Raw genomic sequence first — 19,605 nt, forward strand, 5'->3', positions numbered from 1 at the left:
GGTGAGATTCTTCGATCTACTTTTCAGGGAGAAGCAGCGGCAGGTCTGCGTGTGTTGCTAACAGAGGAGGCGAGCAGAGAGCAGCTAAAACCATGAGACCGCTTTTACTTGGTGAGTGACAAGAGAAACAGCTTTTCTACCTTTATAAAACGTCATGTTGGAGAAGTTGTTAATAGGAGATGTATTTGACTGCGTTTTGCTAGCCCGGCTAGCTCGAATAGCTAAGTTAAGGTGCATATAACTGTAACAGGCCTCTGTTACCGTTGAATCAATGAATCAAGAAACCTAAATTTTACATGCTGTTACACAAATTGGCAACAGTTCTGCATATAAACTGTATTTAAGTCGGATTATAGTGTCCCCGGCTGCTCTGTTTTATTGAACACGTTTGAGCATTCTTTGCTGATAGTAAATCTTTTGTTATCTTCATCTCTGCTCCTCCAGGAGTGTTGGGCTGCTCCCTGGTCCTGTCTGTCCATGCCATGTACTCAGCTAGTGATGATGTTGTTGAGCTCACCCCCTCCAACTTCAACAAGGAGGTCATCCAGAGTGACAGTCTGTGGCTGATTGAGTTTTACGCTCCATGGTGAGTCCGTGCAACTGTGGTGGGCATTATTCAGTGGTAACAAGTGTCTCGGAACAACCAAGTAGTGACACAATGACCACATTCAGTATACTAGCATCTTCAGGCTCAGTAATGGTTGAGTCATTTGACTATAAAATGCTTCTCCATGACTGGGAGAGTCAGTGGAGACTAGTAACTTATGCAAAGTTGGTAGCTCCTCCTTGGGTTAGATGGCAAGTACACAGTTTAGAGTACAATCTTATACAAAAGCAATTCAAAGAGTGATTAAAAAACAGTAGAAAATGAGTTTTAGCACATATACAGGCAGACAGCATGCATACATACTCAACCAAAAAATTAAATGCTAAACTTTACAAAAATATCTTGAATTTATTTAGGGCTGCAATTAACGATTATTTTCATTATGATGATTATTTTCTCAATTATTCATTTTGTCTATAAAATGTCAGAAAATTGTGATTTTAAAATAAGTTCTTTTCCTTCAAATGTTTTGTGTTGTCTGATCAACAATCAAAAATCCAAAGAAATCCAGTTTACTATCATGTACGACAAAGAAAAGCTTCAAATCATCACATTTGAGAAGCTGCAACCAGCAAATGTTTTGACATTTTTGCTTAATAAATGACTAAGATGATTATATGATTATCAAAATAGTTGTAGGTTTTCTGTCAATCAACCAATCGATTAATCAACTGATTGTTGCAGCTCTAAATTTGATAAATTGTTAACTCATAGCATTCTCAATATATACATATATTCAGTCTATTATCTGCGTTAAAGAACAGAAGCTAAATCTTAGACAAGTCTGTAATAAACAGGAAAACAAGTGGAGATGTGCACTCTCCGTTTACACATTTAGCAGCCCTGCACTAAAGGTCTGTACTAGTATCAATTTGCTTACAAGTTTGATCTCCTGATTAAATGAAATTTTTCATGACTTGAATAACGTTTATTATATTTCTCATTCCAACTGCTAACCAACCCATGACTTCTGTGTCCATTATAAAACTAGATTACAAACAATAAAAGCTGAAAATATCTTATTACTAAACCTCATTATGAATTTGATTTAATATTCACCTCACTGCATCTCCACTGTTTATTACCACAGGTGTGGCCACTGTCAAAATCTCACTCCTGACTGGAAGAAGGCAGCCACTGCCCTCAAGGTAAACGGAACATTTCCAGCCGTCTTGCTGGATACTTTAAATCATTTAAAGTTCGGGAAAAGACAACACTGAAGCTATATCACTATTACAAATCTCTAGCTCACAGCTGTCCTCTAAAAATGTGTAGAAGTTTGTGAGAATAACAACAAACGGCGGTGTGAGATGTGAACAGAAATGGAACTGGTCAAATGTTCTCTCACTCTGTTGTTCTCAACATACTCATCACCTCTAACTGTATTAATTTGAACCACATTGCTTCTAGAGATGTGAAACAGCACACAAATGTTATGTGAAGGCTCTAAAGTCTTGTTTTTCTCCAGAATTGAAATGAGTTTACAGTTTTTGTATATTTTGCTGTGTTTAAAAATTGAGACAGCACATTCTAATCTGTTTCGGCATCTTTCAGGGTATTGTCAAGGTTGGCGCTGTAGATGCAGACCAGCACAAGTCACTGGGAGGCCAGTATGGCGTCAGGGGTTTCCCGACCATCAAGATCTTTGGAGCCAATAAGAACAAGCCAGAGGAGTATCAAGGTACAGATGAGAGCATCAAGCAGACAGCTTTGTGATTTTGATGTTTGCCTCCTTACTTCACCAAACCCTCTTAGAAAGCTTATCTGAAGAGATAAATCTAAAAAAGAGGTTTGAGTTGTGTAACAGAAGTCAAATACTTCCTTCTTTCTCAGTAAATCAGTAATTTGCATATGAAGCGCTGTATGGAAGTGTTCAGATTGTTGGTGAAGTCACTGGTGAAGTGGCAATGACTGACCTCCTTCATCCCGCAGGTGGACGCAGTAGCCAGGCCATTGTGGATGGAGCCATGAATGCTTTGCGCACTCTGGTGAAAGACAGGATGAGTGGCAAGTCTGGCGGCTCCAGCTACAAACAGGTAGAGGAAGTAGTGAACATGCACATATAGCTTTTAGGTTGTAGTTAGTTTTCACATTGGAAGGATAAAATGTTGACGTGAACATGGTTAAGTAATTCAACTGTCCTCTTGCAGAGTGGTGGAGGCAGCAGCGGGGGCGGTAAGAAGGATGTGGTTGAACTCACTGATGACAACTTTGACAAGATGGTGCTGGAGAGCGATGATGTGTGGTTGGTGGAGTTCTTTGCCCCCTGGTGTGGACACTGCAAGAAGTGAGTTTGGCACTTGACTGTCCATCTTTAGCTGTAGGAAATAGTGATTCCCCTCTCACAAAAACAAAACTAAGGTCTCTCTTTAAACGGTGCACACAAAAAAGAAAAACAAGGTATCTGTCTCTGAGATTTCTGCCACTGCCCCAATAAAACGGAGGTTAATAGAATGTTACTTACAGAACTAGAAAGTGATGTTTGAAAGACTAAACAACATTACAATGTTTCTTTTTGGAAACAATTTCTCATTAAGTCTGGATAATCCACAGACCTCACTGAAAACACTTCCTTGGGACCATTACTTCAGTTAGAAAGTATTCCTGTTAAATGTTGTAGTCCAGTTTTTACCATCCTTTTATTTGAAGATTGTACATTTGTAGTTCAGAAGTCAATTCTATTGCTACAAGCCCATATTTACAACTGAAGATTAAGTGAATTGGTTTATAATTCCAGTGACATTTGTTGGGCTTTCATTGCAGGCATCAAATTATAAGAAAGAATTCCAAACTTGACTTGCAAATTATGATTTCAGTACTGCGGGATGACATTTTTTTTTGAGTATATCATAGTTAGTTTTTCTTAACCATCATCCTGTTCACTGTTTCTAGCCTGGAGCCTGAGTGGGCAGCTGCAGCTGCAGCTGTGAAGGAGCAGACCAAGGGCAAAGTTCGCCTCGGAGCCGTGGATGCTACTGTTCATCAGGGTGTGTCAGGCCGCTACGGGGTGAGTTAGAATTTATAAATAATATTGTGCATTGATGCATAATTCACATGCAAACTACTAGTAAATTGATAAAAGGTGGAACATTTTGACCACAGCTGCTAAGCTGGTCTGTCCTGTTTTCAGCTGTAAGTTTAACCAAATAAAATGATCTGATGTACATGATAAGCTACTGAGGCTTGTGGTCACAGACTTTTCTGCTTTACATAATGTGGATTTGACCTTGTAAACATACCTGCGTGCACAGTTTGAAATGCTATGTCTCAACAACCAAATAATTGTGGTTTGTAAAAGTCTTCTTATGGGTATGAATGTATCTGTCTATCCAAACAAAGCTATGAAAGTATTTTGGTGGTGTGAAGTCAAGTCATACTAATTATATTAGACTGACTTTGCCTCAGAACATCCAGTCTAGTGCAAATGTTGATTTCTCTTATTAGTGCTTCATTTGATTTATATTTTTTGCTTCATATCATGACGCTACATCTTTAAACTCTGCCACCATGAATTTAGCTGCAGTTTCTTTATTTGCGGTCACATGACAAGATATTGTTTGCAATTTAATGCAATGATCCAAAGCAAAGACTTGGAAGGTCATGCATTTTCTGTATGACCTATGTGTGTCCTGAGACTATGATCAGTCATGACAATGAAGGTCACCTTTATCACCTTTAACATGCGTATTACAGTTGCTTAGCAACTAAACACAAGTTTAATCAGATATTATAACAAATGTAACACCAAATGTCACTGAGTTGTATCACATCAGTTAAAAGACATATTTCCTAAACTGAATCCCTAATTAAATATGAGTATGCAATAGAATCTAAGGCATTATTTACATCCCTAACCCAAAACTGAACATGTATATTCTGTGTGTTTTTAGATCCGTGGTTTTCCCACAATCAAGATTTTCCGTAAAGGCGAGGAGCCCGAGGACTACCAAGGAGGCCGCTCCCGTGGTGACATCATCGAGAGGGCTATGGATCTGTTCTCTGAGAATGCTCCTCCTCCTGAACTGGTGGAGGTTAGTATAGTTGTGTTTCTCATTTCCATTATTAGACACATGTATGATTTATAATAGGGCTGTGCGATTTGACAGTATATATCGTGTGACGATAGAAAAATGTCTGTCGTTTCATATTACGCTCTATCGTTTATTCGTTTTGTGTCGCAAATTACACTCTTTAAGGCAATATTTTTTGTCATTTGGAGTCTGTCCATCTTTTGTGTGGATTACATTGATAAATGATTCTCTTTTATTGCACTTACCGTAACGTAATGAGTGCAGCTATTGTCAACTCTAGTACTTCACCTGGTTCACTGTCTTTCCTCTGCTCCGCTGTGTGTACAGCACATACACGGAGGGCTGAGCCCTGCCCGCGGTTAAACACAGAGAGCAGAGGAAAGTAACGCGACCATAAATCACAGCAAAACACAGTAGAGACTATGTTTATTTATGTTATTTACCTAATTTATGTGCACTTGTTACATTTCAGCTCAGTGAGAGTCTCTGCTGCATTTTGCTATCATTTATGGTTGCGCTATTCTCTGCTGCTCTCTGTGTTTCACCGCAGGCGAGAAAATTGTGCTATATTGTGATATGTATTGTAATCAGGATATGAATTGACTTATATCAGGATATGAGATTTTGGTCATATCGCACAGTCCTAATTTATAGTTCTGCTCTCTGGATAAGTTCACAAAAAAGGTCTGTCACCAAGCAGGTCTAACTCATAACCTACCGGATTAACTAGGTTTTATACGAGCTATTTTAAGCCTGAGCAGTGACCGACAAAAGGAACTGAAACTTTAACACAATATGCAAAAGACATCACATAACTGAGAACACTGATGGAAAGTCCTGTGCAACAGCTGAGACTGCTTGACAGACCCCACAGAATCCCCTTCACAAAACATTAAATTGTGTGTATTGTAAATGTTTGTCCCTCAGATCCTCAGTGAAGCTGTCATGAAGAAGACCTGTGAGGACAGTCAGTTGTGCATAATTGCTGTCCTGCCACATATCCTGGACACAGGTGAGACCACACACCTCCGGCTCTGACATCTTAAATAATTTAGAAATGTTACATCAAAGCACACAAAATTTAAAAACCAAATCTAATACACTGTACTGAACCTGTTCAGATATTTAATATAAGAACTGATATACTGCATTATTCAATATCTAATCAAAAGCTGCTGCACTAATGAGTGTGGGGACATCACACAAAAGATAAATACCCTTATTATTCATGTATTTCAACCATCCACTGTCCTTGTAACTCAACAGGTGCATCTGGTAGAAATGGCTATCTGGAGGTGATGTTGAAGATGGCTGACAAGTACAAGAAGAAGATGTGGAGGTAAGAATGAAAGTCCAGTCATGGATTCTTAACGGATGAGTGTGACCAAGAAGGAATGACTAATTATGGCTGTGACTAATGTCCCGCTCTCCCTCTATCAGCTGGCTGTGGACTGAGGCAGGAGCTCAGATGGAGCTGGAGTCTTCTCTGGGTATTGGTGGATTTGGCTACCCCGCCATGGCCGCCATCAACACACGCAAAATGAAATTTGCTCTGCTCAGGGGTTCCTTCAGTGAGACTGGCATTCATGAGTTCCTCAGGTAAGGGGTGCTATTGTCTGCCTACCTTAACAAGGATTAACAGAAAAACATGCATCAGAGTAGACTGACTGATGGCGCTCACGTTGTCCATCTTCTTTTCAGGGAACTTTCTGTCGGTCGTGGCTCAACTGCCACGCTGGGAGGTGGGTCCATGCCCAAGATTCACACCGTTGAAGCCTGGGACGGCAAAGATGGACAGGTGAGTTGGAGCACTAGTGGTGTGGTGAGGAAAGTGTGTGCGCAACAGAACAGTGATGCAACAAACCTTTACCTATTCATGACTTCCTCCATATACAATACTATAAACATCTGAGTATTGTTAAGAAACACTATATTATGCAATATGGCGATTGGAGTGCTACCAGTAATCAACTGTTTTCTTTCTCATGAAGTGAAGTCAGATTTGTAGTTATTTCCCGAAAATTAAAAAGAAACCCAAGTGTCAAAATAACATTTGTTTTTTTTTTTTACATTTCTGATGATCTGACCAGACTTAAGAGTCTATGGCCTTGTTAGCAACTCTGTACTTTGGTACAATGGTGCTTTACAACTAACGATTATTTTCATTATCGATTAGTCTATTTATTATTTTCTCAGTTAATTAGTTAGTTGTTTGGTCTACAAAATATCATAAAATTGGCCGAGGTGATGTCTTCAAATGTCTAGTTTTGTCCTGACCAACAGTCCACAACCCAAATATATTCAATTTACTATCACAGAAGACTAAAGAAACCAGAAAATGTTCACATTTGAGAAGCTGGAACCAGAGAATTGGGACATTGTTTTCTTAAATAATCACTCAAAATGATTAATCGATTATCAAAATAGTAGGCAATTAATGGTGCTACCAGCAGGTATAATGTTTACCATTTTAGTTTAGCGAGTATTAATTAGCACAAAACTCAACTGAGGCTGATGGGACTGTCTTTAGTTTTGCAGGTGTTGATGATAGTGCTACATTAGAAGTTATGGTGTCACCAATGTTACAATTCATCCTGAGGGGGACAAGGATGTCTGTACTAGATTTCATGGCAATCTAATCAAAAGTTATTAAGACTTTCTCTAAAATCCACAAATTTCAGCCTCATGGTGGTGCTGGAGGAAAAGTCAATGAATCATCAAGTTATCAAAGGATATATTGATCAATAGTTGACATGTTTTAGTCTAGAACAAAGTGGTGGACTGACAGACCACATTACTACATTGCTATCCCTAGAGTCATGCTGCTGGCGTGGCTAAAAATGGGGGATTAGGAATCTAGTACCTGGTTATAGTAAAACTTTTCTTGCCTATACCATCTTTTCTGACCATGTGTCTTTATTTTATATCATTCTCAGCTTCCTGTGGAGGAGGAATACGACCTCAGTGATGTAGACCTGGATGATGACTTTGAGAAGGATGAGTTATGAGCTCAAGTGGGGCGGGATCTGATCCAGACTGGTTTGGTTTGATCTGGTCTGGTCCTGTGCGACCCGCCTCCCCTCTCCTGTGGACGAATGGGAGGCCAGGCCGCTCAGTTACTGAAATACTCCAGAAAAGACACATGAGAGACACCTGCAGTTTCTCACATCATCTTTGTCAGTCACACAGGGACAGGAAGGGGGGTTGTGAGAGTCGTGTCCCTGGAGTGAACTCTGCCTCACACACCTGCTGAACGTTAGAAGCTGCATATTTATACGGCCGCCGCCAGCTGAGGAGAAGAGGGAGGAGGTTCTGAATGTGGCATTTTAATTGTTCATTCAAGTCTTTTTCAAACATTTTTCCCCCTCCCCTCTTCAGCCACCCTCAAGCACCTATTTTAAGATGTGGACTTGTCAAAGTAACACTTCAATGTCCAACCTGATGTGATTAAATTTTTTTTTTTTCTCTCTCTTTTTTAAACCAGTGAATGAAAATCTTGGTGGATCATGTCTGTCCAGGACAAGGGGATACTGTGGGACTTCTTGTGTAGATTTTTCTTACACGACTTTATTTCAATTGTGTGAAAACAAAATGACATTTTTGTTAAAAAAATAAAAAGGAATAAAAACAATCACTGCCTCCGTATTCACGTAAACTGTTACAATATCAGAAAACGCATATCACTGAGCGCATGCAATACCAAAGGCATACAGAGCTTCAGAACACCAACTTTAGCTACTGTTGATATCCTGAACAACAATAAGCCATTTTCAACACATTTAAATCAAAATATACGAAGTGATTTTAATTAGTTTCCTCTTAATGTAACATAATGGGAGTCATAATACTTGCAAGCATATATCCAGTCAGTATAATAGAAGATATGGCACTTCACTTATGGAAAACAAGTAAAAACCATGTCAAGGCAAGAGCGCTTTGGAGAAGAGCAACTACAGGGAATACCTCAACTGAAAGCACATCATAGTCCACAGAAAAGGAGCCACATTGACAAAAGAAGTATCCATTAATGTAAACATTAAGACATGGAGTGTTTTTTTGTTTTTTTTTAAATGACAGGATCACATGGTTCTCTGGTGAGGGATGTGTGTGGGATGATGACCAAGCTTCTATCAGATCAGATGAACAGCATAAAACTGGATGGGTGTAGGTGGTGCATGTGTGTGTGTCATTGTCTCTGTCCTCAGAACTGACGAGAGGCTCCCTGATCTGACTGCAGCAGTCTGACAATGGACGGGTCGCTCTTGGCACCTTTAATGAACTCCTCCAAAGACAATCTACCTGCGGAGCAGAGACCAAAAAAAGAATCTCCGTCACCAGCAGTCGAACATGTGACGGTGGTGTGAATCATGCAGTTACAGCACTCTAACACCCACAAAAAATCAACAGAAACAAGTTTGATGTTCCTTTTGAGTTTAAAATTAAATCACCGCTGTCCTAGATAACACAGTACAGGCAACTGTTTGGAATAAATTAGAATGAACTTAAATTACAGTTTTCCTGGATTGCTTACACACTGTAATTGGGCCTATTAACTAAACATCCCAAACCATGACGCCATCTACCAAAAGACCCATTTCCCAAAACTATAAATACTGTTCCCGTTTTCAGTCATGTGCTCATTTAGAAAGCACTGGAATTCAATGTCATTAACTCAAGCCATCACAGCTGGAACCCAATTAACACACAGTTCCCCAGGTGAAAATAGATAGATAGATAAAAGGGCCACGGGTCAGTTCACTTGTTTAGGAACAATGGATCCACTGAGACCTGAGGCAGAATAAGTGTGATTTCTTTCTTTTTACTGTTTTTTTTTTTTTTTTTTTTTACATAGAAATACATACATAGAAATTATTTTACTGTATTCTATGTTCTTTATCAGTTGGATATTTTTATAGTACATTAACTTTTTCACAAAATTTCAGTTTATTTTACTACAGTACATTGAGGAATTAAAAATGTTGAAAATTTATACATGTGTTGTGTCTTTATATAGTATTCATCATGTAAAGAGGTTGTTCTGGGGGAAAACCATAAGCACCATTATTTATTGCAGTAACAGGTTTTTACAGTAGTGTTTTGAATGGATCTCACCAGTGTGTAATGGCTATGTAGTAGTGTTTGTGTATTTGATGGCTTTTGTGTGATGGCAATGTTTGGTTTAGATGTAAGATTACATGGTTTTTGAGTGGAGAGTATGACGTTTGTAAAGATGAGTTACGCATTTGTGTTTAGAGTTTTGGGAAATGGAGCATAATTTCAAGGAATGTGTCTTAGCAATCGATAAAAAACTGTAATACTTTTATGACAGAATGATTCAGTTGTTCATACCTGTCGAGTCACGTCAGCCAGCAGGTGATGCTGTTGGGTTATTTACATGTAATTCAGGAACTCTTTAGGTGTATTGATTTGCATTTTAACACTACAGTTTTTGTAACTTAACAGTCATAATGTCAACTAAATATTTAACAATATTAATGAAATTACAAAATCATAACATTAAAACACAATATGAATAAAATATGTAAATATATATACTTTTACGAAAGATTTCTATTATGAGGGTTTCTGGGGTTCTTGTCTCACCAAAGGTATTTTCTTTGGCAAAACATTTTGGAAACAATTTATTAAAAGATAGAATGCATGTAAGTGTATTTTATATCTGTAATAACTTTGTTTAAACACAAAATGATGATGTGCTTTAAAGGGTATTAAAACCAAATGAGCAGCATTTAAATATTGACGTATTGATTATTTTGATGTCAATCTCTAGCAGAATGCATTATTTCACCATTCTAATAGTTTACTACTTATATCTATTACACAGTGCATTTCCCACTAAATGCCACAGAAGCTTTCTATCTCAATCTGTCAATCTTTGAGCATCAAATCGTGAGCAGTGCAAAGATCAAAACTGGCAACAAATAATGCAAATATTCCTGTGGAACAAAGATAAACAGTACAACAGAAATTGTTTAGAATAACCTTTGTCACACAGCATATGTGCATATTACATTAAAAATGAGGTGTTTTGGAGTTTTGGTAGATCTACCCTTCACAGCAGCTGTAGCCGTAGGCCTGCTCTGTGGTACCATGTGATGCTATAAATCTTGAGCATGAGACAAACAGTTTGACCTTCAGACTTTCTGAACCTTCTGCTTCAAAACAAACTGAGCTGCCCACCCTCATATGAATAGCGCTAAATATCTCACTGAGACGAGACGTGTCAAATACGTTCAAAACAGTAAGACTTGGGAAATACTTAAGTGCAAATCACATGGGTGTACTGTAGCGTCACCTTTTCACACTAAATGTCAAACTACAAGCATCGTGGTGGCTCAGCAGGCTCAGTTGCAAACCATGATGCCTTTTAATGATCTTGTGAGTCATGTTCATGTTATGTCATGTTGTTATACGACATCCTATTTCTATCTTTTTCCTGTTGCTACTTACTAATCTACTGTCTTTATGTTATGGTTTCTTTCCATCTAGCAGATAATAATTTATGGTCCATCTGTAATTATGTAAACTTTCTCCTAACAAGTATAACTGAGTAGTCAAACCATGTTAGTTTACTTTTGTTTTTCTAAAGGTTGCACTCTGAGTCTTGGCATATTGCTAATTTGCAGTAATGAACAAGTAGCATCCTCATAAAGCATCTGTAAAAAGTGCTTTTGGTCTGCGACAAACTCTAGTGCCAGCTGGTTATGATATATATCTCTTCAAAAGAACATGTATTTACATATTTTAAGTTGATTGCAGTAAAATATCAGTCTCACCATCATTGTCAATGTCCATCTGTCTGAAGATCTTATCTGTCCGTTTCTCTGGTGTTGATTCATCTTCAGGCATCTTCATCACTGATGACACCATCTTGTAAATTGCCTACAGAGGAGGGAGTTTTTCCTTGTTATGTACCTGTTAATTTTCTTGATTAAAGCTTTAAAGCAGCAAAAATGAAAAAAAAAAACAGTTCTCTCTTGAAATATTTGTTACATCTTTGTCTAAATGCTTTGACCTGTTTTCTGTGGCTTCTTTGTAATGATGGTGTGCTGGCAAGTGAAGCTTATCCTGCTGTTACACTCACTGTAAGTCGCTCTGAACAGGCGTGTCTAATGCATCTATTTGTATCTTGTCAAGCTACACATTTCACATCATCTAAAGGTCTCTGGCCTTGATGAGAGAAAATATGTTTAACTAAAAAAAAAAACAGAGCATTCTACAATAACAAAAGCACCGATGCTTTAGCTTTTTTTTCACATTCATTTGTATCCACAAACACAACGGACTGAGCCAATATTGATATGGCCCTGCAGGCTGCTAAGCTCACCATATTGGAAGAGTAAATATAGTCACGCAGATAAGAAAAAACAGAAAGGGCAGCCTGCGTGATGTGAGGTGAAAATATCTTATGAATTCAGACCTGCAAGTGAATTAGCCTGTGGGCTAAAATGCATATAACACTAGGAATATGAGCTCAAATGATCAGTATATAAATACAACATTTATTAGCAACTATTTTGACAATTGATTTGTTTTTCTGAGTAATTTATCAAGCAAAAACACAAAACAATTCTCAGTTTTAGCTGATCAGATGTGAAGATTTGCTGCTTTTCTTTGTCTTATGTGATAATAAACTAAATATCCGACTGTTGGTCGGACAAGACATGACACTTAAAGATGTCAACTTGGGCTTAAAGAAATTGTGATGGGCATTTTCCACTATTTTCTGACATTTTATTGACTGATCAATTATTGCTCCCTCAAAAGAAAATTTTGTTTTAAATTTACCCTCCTCCTACTTAAAACATTTCTAATGTCAGCTACATTTTAAGGTGTGTATGAAAAACATGAATATTTATCTTCAGTGATGCGGAATAAAGTTGACTCCTGACACAGATTGAAGAAGAGCTTGGTATATACAATACATATCAATAAAGAAACCATATTAAGTAGGATGAGTCTCATGTCCTCACCTGAACTATCTCCAGCATCTCTGCCCGGCTGATGTATCCGTTCCCGTCCAGGTCGTACATGCTGAAAGCCCAGCGCAGCTTCTGCTCCAGCCCGCCACGAGACGTCACGCTCAGGGCAATGATGAACTCCCTGAAGTCGATGGTGGCGTCACCGTTTGTGTCAAACGTGCGGAAGACGTGCTCGGCGAACTTGGAGGCATCTCCGTAGGGGAAAAAGTTGGCATAGATCTTCTTGAACTCCTCCACGGTCAGGTGGCCAGTGGGACAATCCTTGAGGAAGCCACGGTACCACTCCTGCAGCTCGTGGTCGGTGAACTCTGTGTTTTCTCTCAGGTCGTTCAGGACCTCGGGCCGCAGTTTGCTGTTCTGTTTCCCCATGATGCAGCACTCTCACAGGCAGGCAGATAGCTGGGCTGGTGTTTCTACCTTCTCCCTTTAGTTCTCCACTCTCTCCCTGCGCTTCTGCTCTCCACGTCGTCGACTGCTCGGCTTCCTCTGCTCCTGCAGGAGACCAACAATCCTCATTAATATCCTTGTGTGAATATCATCAATGATTCATGGGTTCAATAAATCCTCTCGGTTTGCAGCAATGTTTTATTATAAAACATGTGCTGAAGATGCTTCTCAGGCAAACAAGCTGAGGCATGAATCTGGATAGTTAAGACAAAAACACAGATAATACTCAGATGTCATGAGGGCAGCATGTGTATGTTGGGGTGGATGGCCTTGTCTCCGTGGATACAGTATTAATCCTCTGGCACGGTGATAATTTATCGACCCCTCACTGCAGGGTAGAGGGACAAGTGGCATTGTAATTCTCAATAAAGCCACTTTCTAAAAGGTCAGGCTGATACTGACTGTTGTCACTGAGAAGACCAGACATTCACCTCCAAATGTAATCACAACCTCTATGTGAAAATAATATTTGGATTGATTTTAATCACGTCAACAAACATGATGGCTAAAAAATACCAACGCAAACAAGGACACCGAAGCGTTCGACCACCTGTGCCTATTCACCTTTGCTTTCTGTGGTTTGTCTAAATTCTGTTTCCATGGTTATATTCTGCAAAACCAGTTTATTCATGTATGCAGGGGTATTCATGATTGGAGATATGAGGATGCATAAAAACATCACATCCGGAATAAAACATTGCAGCATAATAACTATTAGATGGGACACTTTGTGCATGCAGACCGCTGATGAAGCAAAGGGAAACATGGGAGTGTTTGTAAGCAAAAAGGTTATGACATTTACAGAGAAACTGTGTGTGTATGTGTGCATACTGATTTTTTTTAACTTAACAAGGGTTGGTAATGGCTGACTTTCTTTAACAAATAACAAGAAAACTTAACAAGAAAACATCTGTATAAAGACACAAATGTATTGGCAATTTACGTAAGCATGAATTAAATCTCTCTGATAACATCAAACATTTGCAGTATCAACCATGTAAAAAAACTGTATTTCATAAGATGTTTGAAAGTGGGTCACCTTTGATGTGTGCCTTTGTGTGAAAGATGGAAATAGATAAATAAACAGAACGAAAGAGAGAAAGAATCGCCATTTTTGTAATAGAATTAAAAAATATCAGGAAAAAAAAAAGGTCTAAGGAAGAAACTGGCAAAAACCTGAGCTAATCTTTTACAACATGTATCTGGTAAAGTGTGAGTGGGAGGGACAGAAAGAGAGATGTGCGGGGGCAGGGAGGAAGAAAGAATGGAAAAAGTATGACACATAGAAAGAAAACTATTTCCAGCTATACTATGTGAGCTGCTTTGCTAATACCTGTGGTTAAATACATAAAAATCCTTCAGAATAACACCTCTACTCCTCTGTTACCTCTAATGAATTTATCGGAGGGAGAGAGACTTATCATCCTCATGCTGTCTCTCATTCAATCATTGAAATCCCATCCTTCATGTGTTATTGGCACCAGAACCATTCTGTCTGGCAAAGAACAAATGAGAGCAGTGTGAATTTGGATGAGGTCTTTTCTGTACACCAATGCCCTTATTTCTCGTAATTGTCACAAGGCTGTAATTTCCTGCAGTTTCATGAATCGCAATCGCAGTAACATGGGAGGCAGGCAGGTTCAAGAGACAGCCAGTGAAACAAACTCCTTACAATGTTGCTCAGGCTTATAGATGGAAAAGAAATCAATTCAAACTGACACACAACACATCAATAGAGTTCATTTTCAATCTCCCTTCTCTTATTGATGCTCATTATATCGCTGACTCCAGCAATGGGCAGGGCATTTCCATCTAGATTTGAATTACTGGAGGATGTCAAAAATAATGTCATACCCTTCTTGGACGAGGCTCAACATGTTTTGTTTTTTTTACCAATAACAGTTCCATAATATTTAATTGCTATAATGTTTCATTCCAGATTGTTTCATCGTTTTCTTCAGAAGTGTTCAAAGAAGTAGAAAAACAGGAAAATCTGCATCTCATGCAGACAGCAGTATGCAGAAAACATGTTTCTTAAGTGAACAAAAAGAACGACTTGTTTCAGTTTCATACTGATTCATACTAATTGTAAACAGATTTTTTAGAGATTCAGATTCTAGTGTGTTCTCACTGGTTAAGTGACAAAATATCAGTATATTCAAAGCAGTTAGGATGCATAGGAAACACTGTTGATGGATACTGTTCTCGCACAGTTCAACAAACAAAGGAAATAGAGGAAAAGCTCCAGAAAAGATTTTGGAAAGATCTCTGAAAACTTCACTGTTTGTGAACTTTAATTGGCTGTCAAATCCCAAAGTCACAGTTTGTTTGAAATGCATCAGTGCACGTAATTAATCAGTTCCTGTTAATATAAAACAGATTATATTATATTAATGTATCTATGTGTGTATTTTTTGTATTAATGGCTAAAACTGTATGACAGATAGTATGTAGTACATATCATATGGAATCAGTGTGTAGTATGGGTTTGGGATTCACTCTGAGAGGCTGCTGTGTTCACAGTATGTCAGATGCATGGGAAAGATTGGAAAGATTCCCATGTTCAGGACTTGCAAGAATTCATGTCATCTGACAACTCAGGAAGGTTGTATGATAACTGAGTCTGGTCATATGAAGGTTTAAAATACTGTGTATCTGTCCGTATCTGCGTACAAATTACATAATATCCATTAAATTTGATGTGAGGCAGCCATGTTTGTTTGGTTTTCAAGCACATAAAAAGTCTTTCAATCTGCTTTGAGCTAAATGCTAACGTAAGCATGCTAACAATAACAGTGCTAACATGCTTATGTTTAACAGGTATAGTATGAATGTTGACCATGTTCACCATCTTAGTTTAGCATGTTAGCATGCTAACATTTGCTAAATAGCACTAAACACAAAGTAAATCTGAAGCTGAATGTCATTAGTTTTGCGGGTAAATTAGTCATAAATACATAAAGTATTAGACAAACTATATTTTAATTTTAAAAAAGGTAAAAATTATGTCTTAAAAAAGAGAAATTGCCTTTTATTTGATTTTAACAGAATAAATGACAAAACACACACAAGCACAAGCTACAGCAGGATATTGTGTTTCCTTATGCTACTGTGTAATAAGCTTGTGAACATTATGGTGCAGAAGTGATCCACTAGAATAAGGTGAAGCTCACTTGTGAGAATCTATTGCCATTAGCTCCTGATTGTGTTTAACTGGGCTACAGTATAAATCAAACACTGCCCTGCAGGCCTGACCGTAGTCCTTCCGCTCCAACATGCAACAGGATGAGGAAGCGGCAGCAACCTCCTAAGCTCTGGGTCACATGGACTTTTCCAGGACAGCTCAGTGTGCAGGCTGAGCTGGAGCAGACATAAATATGGGCGTTGCTATTTATTCCTCCAACGCACGAACCCACATGAAAACCCAGAAGATTCCATGCTGGAAGACGGAAAAGTGCTGCCCTGATGTTTCAAGGAGCTCCAAGCCCGAATGTCGAGTTTACTTCCAAGTAGAAACAGTTGTAATTTGGAGGGAAAAAAAACAGCAAAACATTGTGTATTCTGGTGAAGAGATTGTTAGCTAAAATTATACAAATATACTCGGAGATTATGACTCACAAAGAGTTTTACAGATTCCACTGACCTCTGAAATACGCTCATTAATCCTAAAACTAAGCTACGAATCCCCATTTGCAATTAGGGCCTATTCCATATTCATATATACATTATTTACTGACTTACTTTTTAGTATAACAGAGAGAAAGTAGGATGATCTTGGAGCATTTGATCAAGCTGATTTCTGGGAAAGAAAAAGCAAAGAGTTGCCTTTTAATTGTTGCTTTAATTAAATATGACATATTGCTGTTAGAAAACTTTTTAATTGATTGTTGGTCTCTGTGGCTCACTTTGTTTCCTGGTGCAGAGACTGTTACTGGCATCAGAAGACTGGACAATTACAGCTGTATGTAATTCTGTTTGTGCTCATAAAATGTGGTATCTATATATGCACACAGGCCTGCATTTGAGACGTCACGGGATGTTTTATATGTTTTCACAGTGGGGGATTTTGAATATGGTCAGAAATAACCTTTAGATATTGCTCTGACATCTTATGACCTATTTTGCAGAGAGAATGATACACTCTTGCTTTGACTGCTGGAGTTTCATTAAGTTTGTAAACTGAACATTGCCTGCGAGCATTTCTTGATACACAACAGCCTCTCCAGATTGCCATTCCACGTTCAGTGTTTGCAATTCCCCTCGATTACACAGCAACAGTCTCTCTCCTTGTCCCCAACCCCCATAACCATCCCTGTGCTGTATGGTCCACTTTTTTTCCCTGCCTAATGAGTCTGTTTCACATAGGCTCCAGTGCAGCATGTAGCTATCCCCAGCCCCAAGGCTACAGTGTGTATCCTATAAACTTCTGACCAGGCAGGTTTCACTGCTGTTTGCCAAATAGGCCCACCTCATTTCCTAGGTTATGGATTGTCACAACAAAGAAAGGCTTTATTCATTTCCCAGATGCTCGTTACTTCATCTATAGCAAAGGACAAATTCCAAAGACAGTCAGATGAAGTAAGATGAAGGGCGTGTGTTCAGTCACATGAAGGAAGTTGGACGGCTAAACTGCACATTAGCACATCCGTAAAGAATGACAAACAGCTGATGGAGTAAATTACGCTTCTGACAGAACATCTGTTAGTGAGTGTAGGAAACAAATGATGACTTATGTCAATGTTTACATTTTGAAGAAGGAACATGTTTTCTTTTTTGTGGCAAACAAACTAAACTTTCTGAATCAGCTGGATAATTTCCAAATGTTCTCCTAAAATAGAACTGGCTCTACATTTCATGATGTCAGAGGTCACATGGAACAGTTCCCATCGTCAACTCTGTATAAACACGACGGAGAAAATATTTTTCATGCTGTCTGTATCGCGCCTCTTTTGAATGGAATGTAAATCAAACAAATTGATATGGTTGGGCGCACAGAGAGAAAGCAGAGTTCTCATTTTATTGTTGCACAGCAGCCTGAAGTACTGCGTGCTGGCAACTGCTGTAAGACTGCATGAGGAGGGTGAGGAGTTAATTGGTCCAGTGTATGAGGAAGAAAAAAAGAGAAAATGAGCTCTTCGCTTATTCTCGCTTTCAGCGCTGCTTCATGACAGTCTTCTCTGAACTAGTGTCAGAGAAAATCACGCAGTGGATCAGGATGAAGTCCCCTGACACACCAGTAGTCAAGGCAACAGGATAGTAGTGCAAAGGCTTATGAGAGGGAGGCAGTGTAACTATCAATCTGGGGCACAAGCAGGGCAGGAGATATAACGAGAAACAAGAACATTTTGTGTGTGTATGTGTGTGACTTTATAAATCATTGCTTGATATTTTCCAGCATACATGTTGTTATAATTCATATTCTAAATGTAAGTGTTTGGGAGCAAAAGTTTACTTTCATTTTAACAGCAAGTTTTTGCAACTGATTAGTTGGTTTCCTGCATTTTTTCTAGGAAGCACACTCTTGACATGTTGGCTTTGGTCTTGTTAAAAAACTGGAACAGTAGTGTTGAAATTAATGCACTGGCAGGCATAATTATGGCAAGATACAACATTTTTAGGGCTGCATTGTCCCATCAGAAAAGGAGACTGACACACCTTTAGCTTTAGATCCATGTATGTTTTACTTAGGGCACACTGATGACTATATTGTAATTAAAAATGACAAAAATAGTTACTGAAGTGTTTCCACATATATGATGGATTTCGTCACAACACAGCTTTATTATTTTTACATGTGATTATGCATACTTATTTTCTATATCATGATGTACCTATATCAATATTATTATCATGATATTTACAACTATCACTCACTCTGTCTTCAACTAAATATATAACTTAAATAAATATGAATTACATTTATTTCAGAATGTGTTTACAGTATGTTTAAAGCTACTTGCAAACTGCATTGAAAATGATAGATTTTTTCCTACTTTGAAACACTTGTAACATAACCTCATGTGTAGGTGAGATGTAGGCTGGTCTTGTTTGGGTGTAACCCCTTTAACACCCTCTTCTGTCTTGGGGAAACTGACACAGCAGTCCAGGGCAGACTTACCACTGGAGTATTTTTTACAATTAAGTCACGTAAACTTACCTCTTTAGGCGTAAACGTTGTTTGTGAGTCTTTCGGTTGAAAAGTCCACTTTGGTTAAGTCCACTTTCCCACTTTATGTCGTCACCAGCAGCCTAACTTCACCGTTAACTTAGCCTCACCTAACACCTCCTCCAACTGATAAAACTCAATGAAATCCAACACGACAATTTAAATGCTGGGGTGAGTTTAACGGCCGCCAAACACTTACAGAGAAAGAAATAAGATACGGAGTTTGACCAAGTAACGTCGTTTCTTCAAAGCTAGCTTCTTAGTCCTGCCTCCAGTTCCCGATGTAGCGGCTTTATCATTTAGTGGAAGATGTGGCACAGAGCTCGGTTTTCATCCGACTCTTCCAAGTTA

General features: G+C 38.6%; 2 protein-coding genes across 3 annotated transcripts; one reads left to right on the top strand and one right to left on the bottom strand.

Moving 5' to 3' along the window:
- On the top strand, positions 1–8,269 carry pdia6 (protein disulfide isomerase family A, member 6). Its single transcript, XM_042390740.1, has 13 exons — positions 1–111; positions 445–586; positions 1,698–1,755; positions 2,162–2,288; positions 2,540–2,643; positions 2,758–2,894; positions 3,500–3,614; positions 4,498–4,638; positions 5,566–5,650; positions 5,905–5,977; positions 6,079–6,237; positions 6,340–6,436; positions 7,575–8,269. Exons 1-13 carry the CDS (start codon positions 93–95, stop codon positions 7,644–7,646), a joined length of 1,329 nt encoding a protein of 442 aa, XP_042246674.1. The 5' UTR covers positions 1–92; the 3' UTR covers positions 7,647–8,269.
- On the bottom strand, positions 8,186–19,605 carry hpcal1 (hippocalcin-like 1). 2 transcript variants are annotated; one of them, XM_042390742.1, is made up of 5 exons: positions 19,246–19,605; positions 16,830–16,887; positions 12,633–13,133; positions 11,436–11,541; positions 8,186–8,937 (listed from the first exon to the last, which is right to left on the bottom strand). In XM_042390742.1, exons 3-5 carry the CDS (start codon positions 13,008–13,010, stop codon positions 8,840–8,842), a joined length of 582 nt encoding a protein of 193 aa, XP_042246676.1. In that variant the 5' UTR covers positions 13,011–13,133; positions 16,830–16,887; positions 19,246–19,605; the 3' UTR covers positions 8,186–8,839. The 2 variants fall into 2 exon arrangements, with proteins under 2 accessions (XP_042246676.1, XP_042246675.1); XM_042390741.1 differs by lacking the exon at positions 16,830–16,887.

Source organism: Thunnus maccoyii, chromosome 17, assembly GCF_910596095.1.
Source record: "Thunnus maccoyii chromosome 17, fThuMac1.1, whole genome shotgun sequence".
NCBI classification, from domain to species: domain Eukaryota; kingdom Metazoa; phylum Chordata; class Actinopteri; order Scombriformes; family Scombridae; genus Thunnus; species Thunnus maccoyii.